The 15,066-nt window shown below is 37.4% G+C and overlaps 1 protein-coding gene across 1 annotated transcript in view; it reads left to right on the forward strand.

Moving 5' to 3' along the window:
- The window catches only part of aqr (aquarius intron-binding spliceosomal factor), a 74,400-nt gene that overhangs the window by 32,793 nt on the left and 26,541 nt on the right, over positions 1–15,066 (forward strand). Inside the window, exons 21-27 of the mRNA XM_082143404.1 lie at positions 1,049–1,192; positions 1,317–1,386; positions 2,276–2,386; positions 2,569–2,678; positions 6,762–6,897; positions 10,842–11,051; positions 14,451–14,588. Coding sequence (XP_081999530.1) covers positions 1,049–1,192; positions 1,317–1,386; positions 2,276–2,386; positions 2,569–2,678; positions 6,762–6,897; positions 10,842–11,051; positions 14,451–14,588 — 919 coding nt within the window. The remainder of the gene's footprint in view (positions 1–1,048; positions 1,193–1,316; positions 1,387–2,275; positions 2,387–2,568; positions 2,679–6,761; positions 6,898–10,841; positions 11,052–14,450; positions 14,589–15,066) is intronic.

Consider the following 15,066-nt stretch of genomic DNA (forward strand, 5'->3'; position numbering starts at 1 on the left):
CAAAAATTCATCATACAGTGACTACCAGTAACATTTATAAACATTTGGGACCGAAAATGATTCAGACACTTTGACCTGATCATGTTTTCTTAAAGGGATAGTTCACTTTGAAATTAATTTTTGGTATGTTTTAGCTTACCTCAAGGGCATCCAAGATGTAGGTGTCTTTTTTTCCGCAGTAGTTTCAAATTTGATATTTTTAGGTCAAACCGTTCTTGTCTGTCAGTCATATAATGCAGGTCTATGGTCATTATCTCAAAGAGCATGCACAGAGTCCAAATTAAACAATTCCCCATCGTAAGTACACATTGATGGCCTAAGACACGAAACGAGCGGTTTGTGTGAGAAAACGAACAGTATTTATATCGTTTTTACCTCTTATACACAGCCATGTCCAAGTGATCTGATCTGACGTGTACGCAGACTGGTGCATAGATATATACACTAGATCTCGCCTTAAAGAAATTCGTTCCAATGAACTGCCGTAGACAAGGCGACATCTAGTGTGTATATATCTATGCACCAGTCTGCGTACACGTCAGATCAGATCACTTGGACGTGGCTGCGTATAAGAGGTAAAAACTATATAAATACTGTTCGTTTTCTCACACAAACCGCTCGTTTCGTGTCTTAGGCCATCAATGTGTACTTACGATGGGGAATTGTTTAATTTGGACGACGGGGAATTGTTTTAATTTGGACTCTGTGCTTGTGTTTTGAGATAATGACCATAGACCTGCATTATATGACTGACAGACAAGAACGGTTTGACCTAAAAATATCAAAATTGAAACTACTGCGGAAAAAAAGACACCTACATCTTGGATGCCCTTGAGGTAAGCTAAAACATACCAAAAATGAATTTCAAAGTGAACTATCAGTGAAACAGTATGTGTGTGTGTGTGTGTATATATATATATATATGTATTCACATAGAAAACAGTTATTTTGAAATTGTAATAATATTTCACCATATTACTTTTGAATGGTAGTGCATGTGGACTATTTGTGCAAGGTTTATTGAAATTGTGACTCTCTCCTCCACCAGAATCCGATTCCCTGTGCAGAATGTGAAGGCTAAGAAGCGTAAAGCCAATGAGGAAGAGAGACGGGGTGAGGAAGATCAGACGCTGGTGGTGGAGCCGCATGTGATTCCCAACAGGGGCCCGTATCCCTACAACCAGCCCAAGCGGTACGTGGAGGACCCAATCTCTCCAGCAAGGGGACAGTGAAATAACTGCCTAGATTCAGAATGCATGTCTGTGTAAACATAATGCCTGTTCTGCAAAGACTGACGTTCTTGTCCACTTCAACAGAAACACCATCCAGTTTACACCCACCCAGATCGAAGCCATTCGTGCAGGGATGCAGCCAGGCCTTACTATGGTAAGAAATCACTTACTACACTTTTTATTTATATTTCTTTTTTCTTCTTGTTCTTTTAATTTATCTCCTTATGAATTACAGTACCGGTCAAAAAATTGCAATAATTAAGGTTTTTAATAGTGTTGGAATTTCTAACTTCTATATGATGCCTTTAAAAACATTGATATTCGACACCATTGGGATAAACTGCCGTTTATATAACATGTCACCCGTCCTCCTGGCAAAATTAGTCGGAATGCGCACAGACTATTTTCGAGCTGTAGGCAAAACGATTTTTTAGCTTTTCACAAAAATGAGTTCATTAAGCCCTCGTGTAGAGATCCCAATGCTCCAAATAGCAATTAAACGTCTAAAACTATCTTTATTTGTGTTTTTTCTGAGAGAAGTACCTTTCCTTTGCTGTTGAACAGTAGTATATCATGGTTTCCACAGAACTTTTCAACATTTGATAATCATAAATGTTTCTTGAGCATCACATCATCATATTAGAGTGATTTCTGAAGGATCATGTGACACTGTAGACTGGAGTAATGATGCTGAAAATTCAGCTTTGATCACAGGAATAAATTACATTTCTACAATATATTCACATAGAAAACAGCTGTTTTAAATTGCAGAGACTAAATGCAGAGACTTCTTTCAAAAACTTTTGACTGGGACTGTATAGTGTTATCCTCCCGGAAAGATATCAGTCTCTCACTGCGGTTACTCATATCTATCAGCTGGGTTTGAATCTGTAATTTAAATGTCTGTCAGTCTCTCCCTGTGTGTTTATGTAATAGTAGTAGATAAACCTCCACATGTGCTGAAGAACTGTCCGCTCTGACAGGGAAACACCAATCATCAGCATCACTTTTTAAAATCGAAATGTTCTTTCCCTCGGCTGTAGGTTGTTGGTCCTCCCGGCACAGGAAAAACAGACGTGGCTGTTCAGATAATCTCCAACCTGTACCACAACTTCCCCGAGCAGAGAACGCTTATCGTCACACACTCCAATCAGGTGCGAGACCGACACTGTGACTGAGGGAAGTCAGCACTCTCTGTTCACCAGATTCAAAGCTTAGCATTCAACTAAAATAAGGGTTTCCTAACTCTCAACATCTACCAGAAATTGTAGTTACATCTCAGTTAAAACTATTTATATGTATTTATTTTCTGGATATGTGTGTGTTTATTGTTCAGGCTCTGAACCAGCTGTTTGAGAAGATTATGGCATTAGACATCGATGAACGTCACCTTCTGCGTATGGGCCACGGAGAAGAAGAACTAGAGACTGAGAAAGATTTCAGCAGGTACACACACACACACACACACACACACACACACACACACACACACACACACACACACACACACACACACACACACACATAACAGTTGTGTTGGCTAAATCAGTTCTGATTTACTGTAGACTTATCTTGAGGAAGCAGTTTTCCCTGATGTTTTGAACCATTTACTATGAAAAGTCAGAAGGTCCTTTCTAATCCAAAAAGAGCTTTTAATTGCAACAATCCTCTATTGACATCAAATAACACTCACGTTTGACCTATGACCTGCCTAGTTTCTGGGGTAATAAGGAAAAAGCAGAATAATTATTCCTAAACAGCAAAATAACGATCGATTAAAAGCAAAATAATGGATAGGATACTGAAGAATCCTAATGTTAGAAACTGTGGCTCAGGTTTATTTTTTCAGCATGCTTTGGTGAACCTCTGAGCTTAGTCAATGAGAAAAATGAAAATGCCTGTTCAATACTGTACGTCACATCAGTGTCACAACATCCACCTTTAAAACTAAGGATTTTACTCAACAAACATACAGCAGGATTCCTGTAGTTGAATTCCCGAATGAATCTCTCCAGTGAATCAGTCAAAAAGACCATTTCTGAACAAAACAAGAGGAAAGCTGACGTACGCAGTTCAACCGAGGGAAGCGACGAGGTGCTGTTTCTGGTGCTAATATTTGAACAGTAGATATGGTCTGTGTGTGTGTGTGTGTGTGTGCTGGTTTCCACCTTACACCGACGTACAGACTCGTGTCCTCATATCCCCAGAATTAATTTCTGTATGTACAAAAACTTGACAGTATGAATGTTACACTTGCATTTGCGACTAAAAATAGACGTGCAAGTAAAAGGTATTTTAGACCATGTTTGCGGATAAAGTTTTTTTTATTTTTTTTTTATTCAGTTTTATAACATTTAAAGGGGAAATGAAGCAGTCGATCAAGTTTACATGATTTACAAAATGGATTTCCACTATAATCAACAATTATATAAGAAACATGATAAATGTAAACATATAAAAGAAAAAAGAAAAAAACGTCATATCTTTCGCGGCCAGGGCGCCGCCATTGTGCAGTATTCTAACATGTGACGTCACGGGGTTGGTTGGCTTTAAAGGCTCTGGGCTGAGTTCAGTAAAACGCAGTGAAAGACATAAAACTTAACATTAAACTACGCATAAAAAGCGTTCATCTGCTATCATAATTATCATGTCAAACCTCTCATACATGTTTGCATCACACTGGCTCGTTAACAAGATGCATGTGCTGGTCGAACCAGCGAACAACTAACGTTAGGTACAGTCATTGTTAGCTAACAGCTGTAAGCATGAACTAGCTAAATAACGCTAACTTAAGTACCAGACAAAAAGACGACGTCTAACGTTATGTTAACAAACTGCACATGCACACTGTAGATGTTTGTGAAATAATTTTTTATTCAATATAATGTTTTACATTTTACAGACGTTACTATTTACAGGCTATTTGCTAACGTTATAGCTTGTGTGTGTGTGTGTGTGTGGACTACTCTTCAATCCTACTCTTCAATAAAAAAGCCGTCTTCCTGCTTCATTCTGTAACATACAGATCTGTATTGTGCTATTGTTTTTGATAGTGTTATACATTTCTTACAGATAATCACGGTGATCATTGCGTTTGTCTTACCGAATGTGGTATCTTCCTGTCAGCAATTACAGTTTTTCTATAAGCTTTTTTAAAATAATGCCGACAGTAAAATTTTGCCAGATATTGCTACGAAAAACAAGCAACAATTATATATTTTTTATAATAATCCGAAATAAGTTCAAAGCTTGTGTTTTGGAAATAAGATTAATATATCACGAACCCTAACATGCAACTTTCCACTTTAATAACTTCCTAAAGTGTGACATTAAATCAGAAAAACAAGTCCAGAAGACTACTGCCACCTTTCCATTAGGTGGATCTGGCAACACTGGATCGCACCCGCGCCCTCACAACGCGCTCTCAAGCCCTGTTCACTGCGCTAGATTCTCGCAGCAAAATGAATTGCAAACACTGATATGAGGTGGTTTAAACGGCTAATTAATCATTCAGAGAGCTTGAAATTTTATTTTTGAATGTAAAAAAATGACCGAGGTCCGGACCTCGGTGACCTCATATCTGGCTACGGCCATGTATCACCGGCTGTTCGACATAGCGACGTACCACTGCTCGGTTCCCACGCCGTATCGACTCAAATGCATAAGCAATGGGACACACGGGCTCAACAGGTCTTTCAAGTTCGTCTTCCTCCATTTCAAATCAATTGCGTATTCAGTCCGGTCCAGTAACGCTTCACTCTCTTCACTCACCAGCGGAACCAACCAACCCCGTGACGTAGGCTGTGACGTCACTCCAAAATGGCGACTCGCTAGCTAGAAATTACGAAAATAATTTTGTCATATCTGTGGTTTTAACAACTTTTAGAAAAAAATTATTTTGGCAAGGTGATTTTTCTAATATATGTAGCTACTACCAGTGCCAAAACATGGAAGTTTAATTTCCCCTTTAAAAGTGCATACATCATATACATGACTATATTTTGAGTGGTGTATAAAGACCTTACATAATGAACCGTTATGTTTTTATTACCTTATAATGAGCCATTTCTATCTACACACACCTCGTGTCCACTTACATCGACATGTTTCTACAGTGGCCCTAAATGGACAAACGCGTTTCCTCACTAGCTAGCTTCGTTGCACAAAGAACAACATAAAGTCAGCGAATAAAACACTGATACAATGCCGAACAAGTAACAATAATATTCACAATAACATTGTTTTACTGAATAATTACGTAAACCTAATTTCTTCATTTATCTCTGTAAAGAAAGCTCATTGGTTAACTGGTTACTCTCTGCTGTCTCAGACGACGACATCACTTCCTGTCGGCCACCGTTACTTCTGTTGGTTGCAATTACACATCGCACCTTTAAGCTTATAAATCATCCTAAATATCTTAAATGGTAAAATAAGTCTTGATTTAATTTGGGTTTGGAACAAGATGTCGGGTGTGTTACGGGCTTGTTTATAATGAAAAGTTTCACGACCAACGCATTATATACTATGTTTTTGTTGTTTATTATTATTGGTATTTTGGTTACACAACTGTATCTGGCATTTAATTCAGTGTAAACCGTAGCTCCTGTCTGGCCTGTCCTCAATATATACATTCTACTAATATTATTTGGCACATTAATCTTTTTATTACGGTTAATTGTGTTTTACTGTATAAAGTGTAAAGTAGTTATATAAATAATTACATAATTATTAGATTCTGTTTAAAAATATTAAAAAACCTAGTGTACTTATTGTATTCTAATAAATAAATACTTTTGCTTGCAAATGTCTCCATAACTACTTTTATTTAGGAAAAAAACATTATTTGATACTAGGGGTGTTATATCGAGATATCGTTGATTTAAACGATATGATTTGCGATATAGAGTTAGTTTTATCCACTACTCAGATTACTGTATTTATATAATTCACACAAATTTGTAAATTCTGTCATCATGAATTCACCCTCATGTCGTTTCAAACCTGTAATATTTTAGTTCAACTGAAGATATTTTTTATGAAACCAGAGAAATTTCTAAAATGTAAAAGATCCAAAAAATGTCATAGAGGCATCATGAAAATAATCAAAATCAAGGTCTTCTGAAGAGACACGATGGCTTAATATGATGAACATATTCACAACGTTAAGATTCACAAGTTATACCGTGGTAAAAACGGACATTCAAATGCGAAAACAACATAAGAGAGTGAAGTTACATTTTTGGATAAACTAACCATTTACAGTTTGTGAATAGTCATTTGATGAGAGTCTGTGTGAAGAGATCCAACCAATGCCTCGCGAGAGAAAAAAATGAATGCTTTCAGAGTTTCAGTGACATTACTACATTAAACTACTATATATAATGTTGAATATAATGTATAATAATGCAATGGGGGAATATTGGTGGTTCCTGATAATAACTAACAGGGAGAAGAGTGAGCGTCAAGCCCTGTTGTGGACCGCATGGTATGATTGTGTTGAGTATTAACGGTCCTGTCCTCTGTCAGGTATGGACGAGTGAACTATGTGCTGTCCCGGCGTCTGGAGCTCCTGCGAGAGGTGGCCCGTCTGCAGGACAGTCTCGGTGTGCCCGGGGACGTCTCCTACACATGTGAGACCGCTGGACACTTCTACCTCTACCAGGTACCCTTCCGCTTCCACTTAAAACTAGCATAGCACTGAAAGTAATAGTAAGAGTGTTAGTTGTGCAGCCATCATTTTGACAATCTGTTTAATTCATATTCTGCCTTTTTTTTTTTAAGAGAGGTGATTTTAACTCTCAACTCTTAACTTTAATGGCCAAAAATTGATATTTAACAGTCTCACATTTCAACCTCAACACTGTTACCACATAATTTGCTCCCTGTCAGTAAAAAAAAAGAAAAAAAAGTAACATTACATAAAATGGTGACAAACAGGAAGTGAAAAATGAATGAAATGAGAGATTTGAATTGGGATCTTGAGAGAGAGGACAAGTATACGATGATCAGCTCAGCTTTCAATACATAAAATCATTTAAAATAAGACAAAACAAGCATTATAATAAGGTAATGTAAGATTAGTGGTCGACTAAAAGTTTTTTTTTTTTTTTTTTAATTCTGATATCTTAGATATAAAAAAAAGTGATGTCCAGCCAAAGAAAATTGACATCTTTACCCTCTATTGAAATACTACCAAACATTTGTTAAAGATTTTGTAAGCATATTGTGTAGTATTTGTGCTTTTTGTCAATTGTTTTATTTGTGATAACGCAATGAAATATGCCAAATTGTGCTAATTTTTGGCAATGCTTTCATATAAAAAATAATATATATATATATATAAACATGCTAATATGGAAACGCTGCAAGAGAGAACCAATGAAGTATTAATGAGTAATTCAATTCAATAAAGGAATTTTCCTTTGAGCTTTTTTTTTTTGCATAGTGAAATAAAACCTGTATCTGTAGTTTGCTTATATTTTGATATTTTAATCAAACTTTTTTCTAAGGTCTTTAAAAGCAAACATCCCCTCCAGACATCACTTTTGGCCACTATTGTACATCACATCACACTGTTTAGTTTAATGATAGTAGAATCACATGCGTTACATTTGCTGAAATTAAATGTATTTTTATTTTAAATAATGTTTACTAAAATAGAAATTAATAATAATTAGAAAATTAAATATATTGAGTGTGGATCGCCTGTGACTAAATTAATTTGTCGTGCACCGAACCATGACGTCCGTACCGTACGGTTTCAGGACAAATACATGTACCGTTACCTCCCTACTGGACATATTTCTCCTGGTGTCTTTCAGAAGTAGTAGAAAGGGTTCTTTAGTGTCCTTAAGTTATTGTAACTGTGACCTTAATTGTCTACTCCCTTTAAACTGTTAGTGTCTTAAGGACTGTTCCACACGTGCAAAAATTGTTCATGGTTCACTGACCAAGCATGAAAAACCTTGCTTAAACACCGTCCAATAAAGATCTATGAAGCTTATTTTACAATATCCTGAAAAAGGTACGTTTCTTTTTTTCCCGAGTTTGTCTGTATTATGTATCATACGTTGCCTTAATCAAAAATGTTCAGTAACTTGAGCATTGAATGATAATATTCAAAGTGCTCTCCATCATTTTAACAGATAATAAATATTGTATTTACCCGCTTTAGAAGCCTTCCAGTAAATGCTGCTAACGGGGATAAGAAGTGAAAAAGGGAGTCTATTACATGTTAAAGCATCCGTGTGAAAACAAACCTGGAAAGAGGCGCCAGGATTTAGGGAGAAAAACAAGAGATTCTTAGTGTATTCCAGTGAATTATTAGTGGGATATATCGTCAATTAAATCTGCGAGCAGACCACAAATGCGGTCCTTTTTTCACACTGTTAAGGCAGAATACATTGGGAAAAAATGTAATAATCAGGAGGAAAAGAATGAGCAATGCAGCGACTGAAAAGAGCTCTAGCCATAGATGTTCTTGTTAAACCACGGCACATTAAAATAGTGTTGTTATTCTTGAAAATAGAAAATTAAGGAGATTTTACACAGTCAAACTGACAGATAAGGATTGTTGGTAGCACAACCTTATGATATGAAGTGATTTGTTTCAGTCTTAATCTAAACCGGAAGCTCTTTAGGGCAAAAGATGGATAAGATACTGAAGATAAGATCAGATAATTCACCCCCTCAACAACTGTTTTTCATTGAAGAACCAGGATTCCTAGAGTCGTTCCAAACCCGTAAGACTTTCGTTCATCTTCGGAACACAAATTGAAGATATTTTTGATGAAATCGGAGAGATTTTTGTCCCTCCATTGACAGCTACGCAACTACCACTTTGAGGCTTCAAAAGGTTCATAAAGAGATCGTAAAACTAATCCGTATAAATTAAGCGGTTTAGTCCATAATTTTCTGAAGAGAACAAATTGAATTTAGGCTTTTAATGACATAAACATTCATCAATGAGGTTCATTCTCGTGTTAAGCAGCACGTTTGAGCTTCTGCAAGAGCCAATGAGGTTCATTCTCATGTTACGCAGCACGTTTGAGCTTCTTCAGGAACCAATGAGGTTCATTCTCATGTTACGCAGCACGTTTGAGCTTCTTCAGGAACCAATGAGGTTTGTTCTCGTGTTACGCAGCACGTTTGAGCTTCTGCAAGAACCAATGAGGTTCATTCTCGTGTTACGCAGCACGTTTGAGCTTCTGCAGGAACCAATGAGGTTCATTCTCGTGTTCCGCAGCACGTTTGAGCTTCTGCAAGAACCAATGAGGTTCATTCTCGTGTTACGCAGCACGTTTGAGCTTCTGCAGGAACCAATGAGGTTCATTCTCGTGTTACGCAGCACGTTTGAGCTTCTGCAAGAACCAATGAGGTTCATTCTCGTGTTAGGCAGCACGTTTGAGCTTCAGCAAGAACCAATGAGCTTCATTCTCGTGTTACGCAGCACGTTTGAGCTTCAGCAAGAACCAATGAGGTTCATTCTCATGTTACGCAGCACGTTTGAGCTTCTGCAAGAACCTATGAGGGTCATTCTCGTGTTACGCAGCACGTTTGAGCTTCAGCAAGAACCAATGAGCTTCATTCTCGTGTTACGCAGCACGTTTGAGCTTCAGCAAGAACCAATGAGGTTCATTCTCGTGTTACGCAGCACGTTTGAGCTTCTGCAAGAGCCAATGAGGTTTGTTCTCGTGTTACGCAGAACGTTTGAGCTTCTGCAAGAACCAATGAGGTTCATTCTCGTGTTACGCAGCACGTTTGAGCTTCTGCAGGAACCAATGAGGTTCATTCTCGTGTTACGCAGCACGTTTGAGCTTCTGCAAGAACCAATGAGGTTTGTTCTCGTGCATCAAGCAGATTAGTTTGAGCTTCTGTTTATGTTCGCTGATCAATTTTTAAATGTGAATAAAAGCCTAAATTCAATCTGTTCATCATATAAAGCAATACATTTATTTTATATATATTTTCTCTTCAGAAAATTTGGACTAAACCGCTCAGTTCATACGGATTAATTTTACGATCTCTTTATGAACTTTTTGAAGTGGTAGTTGCGTAGCTGTCAATGGAGGCACAGAAATCTCTCAGATTTCATTAAAAAGATCTTCATTTGTGTTCAGAAGATGAACGAAAGTCTTACGTGTTTGGAACAACATGAGGGTGAGGAATCACTGACAGAGTTTTCATTTTTTGTGTGAACTAACCTTTAAGTTTTGAACACAAAACTTGGGTTTGGGGGCCTTCAAATATTGTTGTGAGCGGTGTGCGACCCCCTTTAGAGTCAGGAAGGTAGAGAAGCGCTGGTCTGGAGTGCAGGACTGATCTGTGAATCTAGGTTTCACACAGGCCTGCTTTCATTTGTGTTCATCTTATCGCTCTCTGTGGTTCGATACATCACGCTGTGGTCTGTAGATTCATATCAGCGCCTCGGGGGGGATCCTTACGGGCCATTAACTCCGATCACAGAGATTACAGCGAAACGCGTGTTGTACTAATTAAGTGTGGATTTCGACAAGGCTGTTTGTCCATTGATGCGCTGTTAATGAGTTCTGCCCATGAAATCCTCAGGCGCTGATCTTATCTGTCTGTCTGTCTCTCGTGTCGTAGGTAATCTCTCGTTGGGAGGAATACATGAGTAAAGTGAAGCCAAAGCCCAGCAGAGAGGTGCCGGTGGAGGACGTGGCGTCACACTTCCCCTTCCACAAGTACTTCTCCAATGCTCCTCAGCCAGTGTTCAAAGGCCAGTCGTACCAGGAGGACATGGACATCGCTGAGGGCTGCTACCGCCACATACGCAAGATCTTCACACAGCTAGAGGTACGGCTGGACCAGAGCTACAATTACATTATTAATTATGTCTATGTACTTTTTTTTTGCTATTTATCCTACACTGCACATAGAGGTGTGAATCTTCTCTTGCCCCACGATTCGATTCGATTACGATTCAGAGGGTAATGATTCGATTATAAAACGATTCTTGATACATCTTTTCCTCCAAATATTTTATTAATAATTATTAATAATTACAATATAATTTTTTTTATTTATTAAAACAGTAGAACAAATACAATATGAGAAAGAAATTAAATAACAGTTCTTTACTTTTTTCATTTTTCTATTTAACAGAAGCATTCAAGTAAGAAATAATACAGAAATAGAATAATCAAATGTAAAAATAATTACTAATCACTAATCAATAAAAACTCACTAATCACACTCTAAATAGATGGGAAAAGTCAGGTTTTTGGGTAAGGGACAGTTTATCTTATATAAAGATTTATAATAGAACAATATAAAAACAGTGGGGGGTAAATCATTTAATTTATAAATCATAATTAATGTAGTTGCAAGCAGCAATTACTGGGCAAAGCACAACAGCAGAAGGTCTGTTACATGTACATTTAATACATGTCATCCCTGACGATAATTTGACCCAAAACAATGGAATTGAAAAAATATAATCTAATTCCTCATTACTTTTCACCAATAGGTGTCGCTGTCACCAAATTGATATGTTATTGTCAGAGAATGGTTACATGCAAAGTTTAATGTAATTATGCCAAAGCGAGATCCTTTTTAGTGACTTGTCAGATTTGACGTGTATTCAATTATAAATAGCCAATGCCCAATACGACTGCCATTAAAGAGGACCTATTGAGTCTTGATGTTGTTTTTGGGCTCCACTAGAATAGGGTTTCATGCTTGAATGTTACCAAAAAAAACACATTATTTTCCCACATTTGTTGCTACTCCTCTCTTCCCATTCTGTCAGTAACGTTCCTCCTGAAAAGCACACTGTGTTCTGATTGGTCGGCTGGATCAGTGTGTTGTGATTGGTCGAGTGCTTCGAGTGTGTTTGGGAAATGTCCCCTCCGTTACCATAACCGCCAGTTTCAACACACTACTAACTAACTCAACCAGGCCCCGCCCCTTTATTCTGCGTATGAATTATTGCGATGAGGAATATTGTGACGTGTTCATTCCTAGAAGAAACTCAAGACTAGAATGGAGGTGTTTCAGGGAGTTCAGAAACACTGACACTGATATAGAGAATAACTCCCTTTGCAGAGCTTTTTCATGCTCAAACAGCAACATTACTCACTAAAGAAAGATGAACATGGACAAAAGCTTAATAGGTCCTCTTTAAATACATAGTTTGCCCATGTCTGCTTTGAACAGAGCATGGTCTAAACCTAATGTTGGTTCATTCATGAAGACAAATCCATCAATAATTATGTCCCTCCCCTCCTTTAAGGCCCGTTATTCTGGGATGCCCTCTTCTTTGATGTTGATTTCTCATCCTTTCATCCTTTGTGTTGATCTGCTGACAACAAAGACACGTTCCTGTAATAAAGTTGTGCGTCATCATAGTCACAATGCTGCTGTGCATGTGTGTGTTCATTGAGTCTGTCTGAGCATCACTGTCCCTCAACCGTCACTGCTGAAGACTCAGGGTTAAAAAAAACTGCCTCATCAATATTGAATGCTTTGATGGGTTTAATATTAATGCAGAAGCGCATCAAATATTCATTTCCCAATGGACACAGTCCTGAAAATATCCAGCTGGGTTTACTTCTCTTCACTGCACAGATCCGAGCCACTATCGAACAGAAACAGATACTCAATATCTGAGTGTGCCGCCCATCTCGAGACGAAACCAAAGATGCTGTTTCTAACAAATGACAGGAAGTAGAAAGAAACAATCGCCTCTATTGGATGTTCTGACACCAACCTCATCTTGTGAAATTCAGTCATTCAAAATATTGTGTTGACTTACATTTTTAAGGTGTGATATAATGCCCTTTTCATAAGATGTAAAATAAGTCTCTAATGTCCCCAGAGTGTGTATATGAAGTTTTAGCTCAAAATGCCCTACAGATATTTTTATATAGCATGTTAAAATTTTAACTTTTTGAGGGTGAGCAGAAACACTTCGGTTTTGTGTCTGCCCCTTTAAATGCAAATGATCTGCTGCTCCCGGCACAGGGAGCGGAGCTTGTGTCCTTTTACCTCACACACACACACATGCACTGAACATTTCAGACAATGATGGAGAGACTCAAGAAGTGACAACATGTAGACAACATTTCTGAATGGTTAGTTGATGAATTTATGCAGCTTATGTGTAGTTATCTTAGCATATTCTGTCACGATAATCTATAAATCGTGTTCAGTGGGCGGGGTTTATGTAAATTCTAGGGTTGGTAATGTCACTAACCCGGGAGGAATGTTGTGTAGTCTCTACCAGCCGTTTGTTGAAGTCCTTAAAAAGTGATTTCTTTAAAAGCAAATATCTCCCTTTGCTTTGAACTCTGAGCGTCGTAACTTTGCAGATGTTGTTTATGCTCAAACGGCAACATTACACACTAACTAAAGCTAGAAAAGTGAAAGCATAATCAACCAACCCTTTAACCTGATAACGCCTGCTGTTTTTTATTGGATATGCACATTTCTAATACATCTAAATTATAAATGTAATAAAAATTAGTTGAAAATAATTAAGTATATGTAAAAGTAATTTGTATGTTGTTTGTAATATTTCATGATGAACACTTACTGAACTAAAGCAACTTAGGTTTACTTGATTATCCATACACCTTTTTTTTTATGTTCAAATGTGAGTATCAAATATGATCATCAGGCCTTTGAGGAAGATTTATTTGTTCATCTCTCAATCATCATTATATTATATTGCATTGCATTTTATGTTTTAAACTACAAGCTTTGATAATAAAACTAAGCATTTAAATATCATTGTACTCTTAAGTAAGGCATATTATTGGCAGATATAGTGACGGCAACTGATATTTATATAACTTTAAGTATCTGCTGTACTGTTATAAATATCTCATTGATTTACATTACAAGCATCAGAATTTAATCTTACGTTTTGTCTATATTAATATCAGCATCTGCACCAAATTGCATGTTTTTGCTCATTCGAGCCTCAAAATATAATTGAGGTGTTTTTCCTCAAATATGAGCTTCATATTCTCACTATATCAGACTACATGAGCCATAAAACCCTGATGTATCAAATATGATACTCAACAAAAAACACATGCAAACTTTATTTTATATTTTGTCAAAAGGTTCAGTCATTGCATGCTGGTTTTACCTGGTGTATTGGGGGATTTTTGTGTGATTTGAGTCAAATGAGCAATGTGTTTTAAGCGTGTTAGTGTGTTTTTAAAGGCTGCTTCTTCTCTCCTGCAGGAGTTCAGGGCTTTTGAGCTGTTGCGCAGCGGACTGGACCGATCCAAATACCTGCTGGTGAAAGAGGCCAAGATCATCGCCATGACCTGCACACACGCCGCACTCAAACGCCACGACCTGGTGGAGCTCGGCTTCAAGGTATCAGTGTCATGTGACTCACGAATACATCGTCCTCTTCAACCATTTCTTTTTATAGTTTAGTTAAACCAGGTTTAAGAAGTTTCAAGCCATTTTTGATTGGGTGACATGTTGGAATCATAAACAATGCTGCATTTGACAAAGACAAGATGAATAAAATAAACAGAATCAGCACACCGAGAGTTTGGATTTGTAATTCCAAACATTTGACTTGGTGTATGTGTCTCTAAAACTGGTTCCTTAATATGGTGTGAATTACAGGGTTCCTACGCAATTTGGAAAAGTAATCTTCCAGTTTTTCCAATTTGATTTGATTTGAGAAAGTATGGAAAAAAGAAAGCAGATAATGGAAAAATATTTGCATTTCCAGACTATTGCTCCCATTTAGTTTTCTACAATAGAAAATTAAGAATGAGAAACCATTAACACTATGCACACTGAGCCACCTATTGCACCATCAGCCCATTTCACGGTGTGG

Source organism: Leuciscus leuciscus (assembly GCF_965113295.1).
Source record: "Leuciscus leuciscus genome assembly, chromosome: 17".
Lineage (NCBI taxonomy): Eukaryota > Metazoa > Chordata > Actinopteri > Cypriniformes > Leuciscidae > Leuciscus > Leuciscus leuciscus.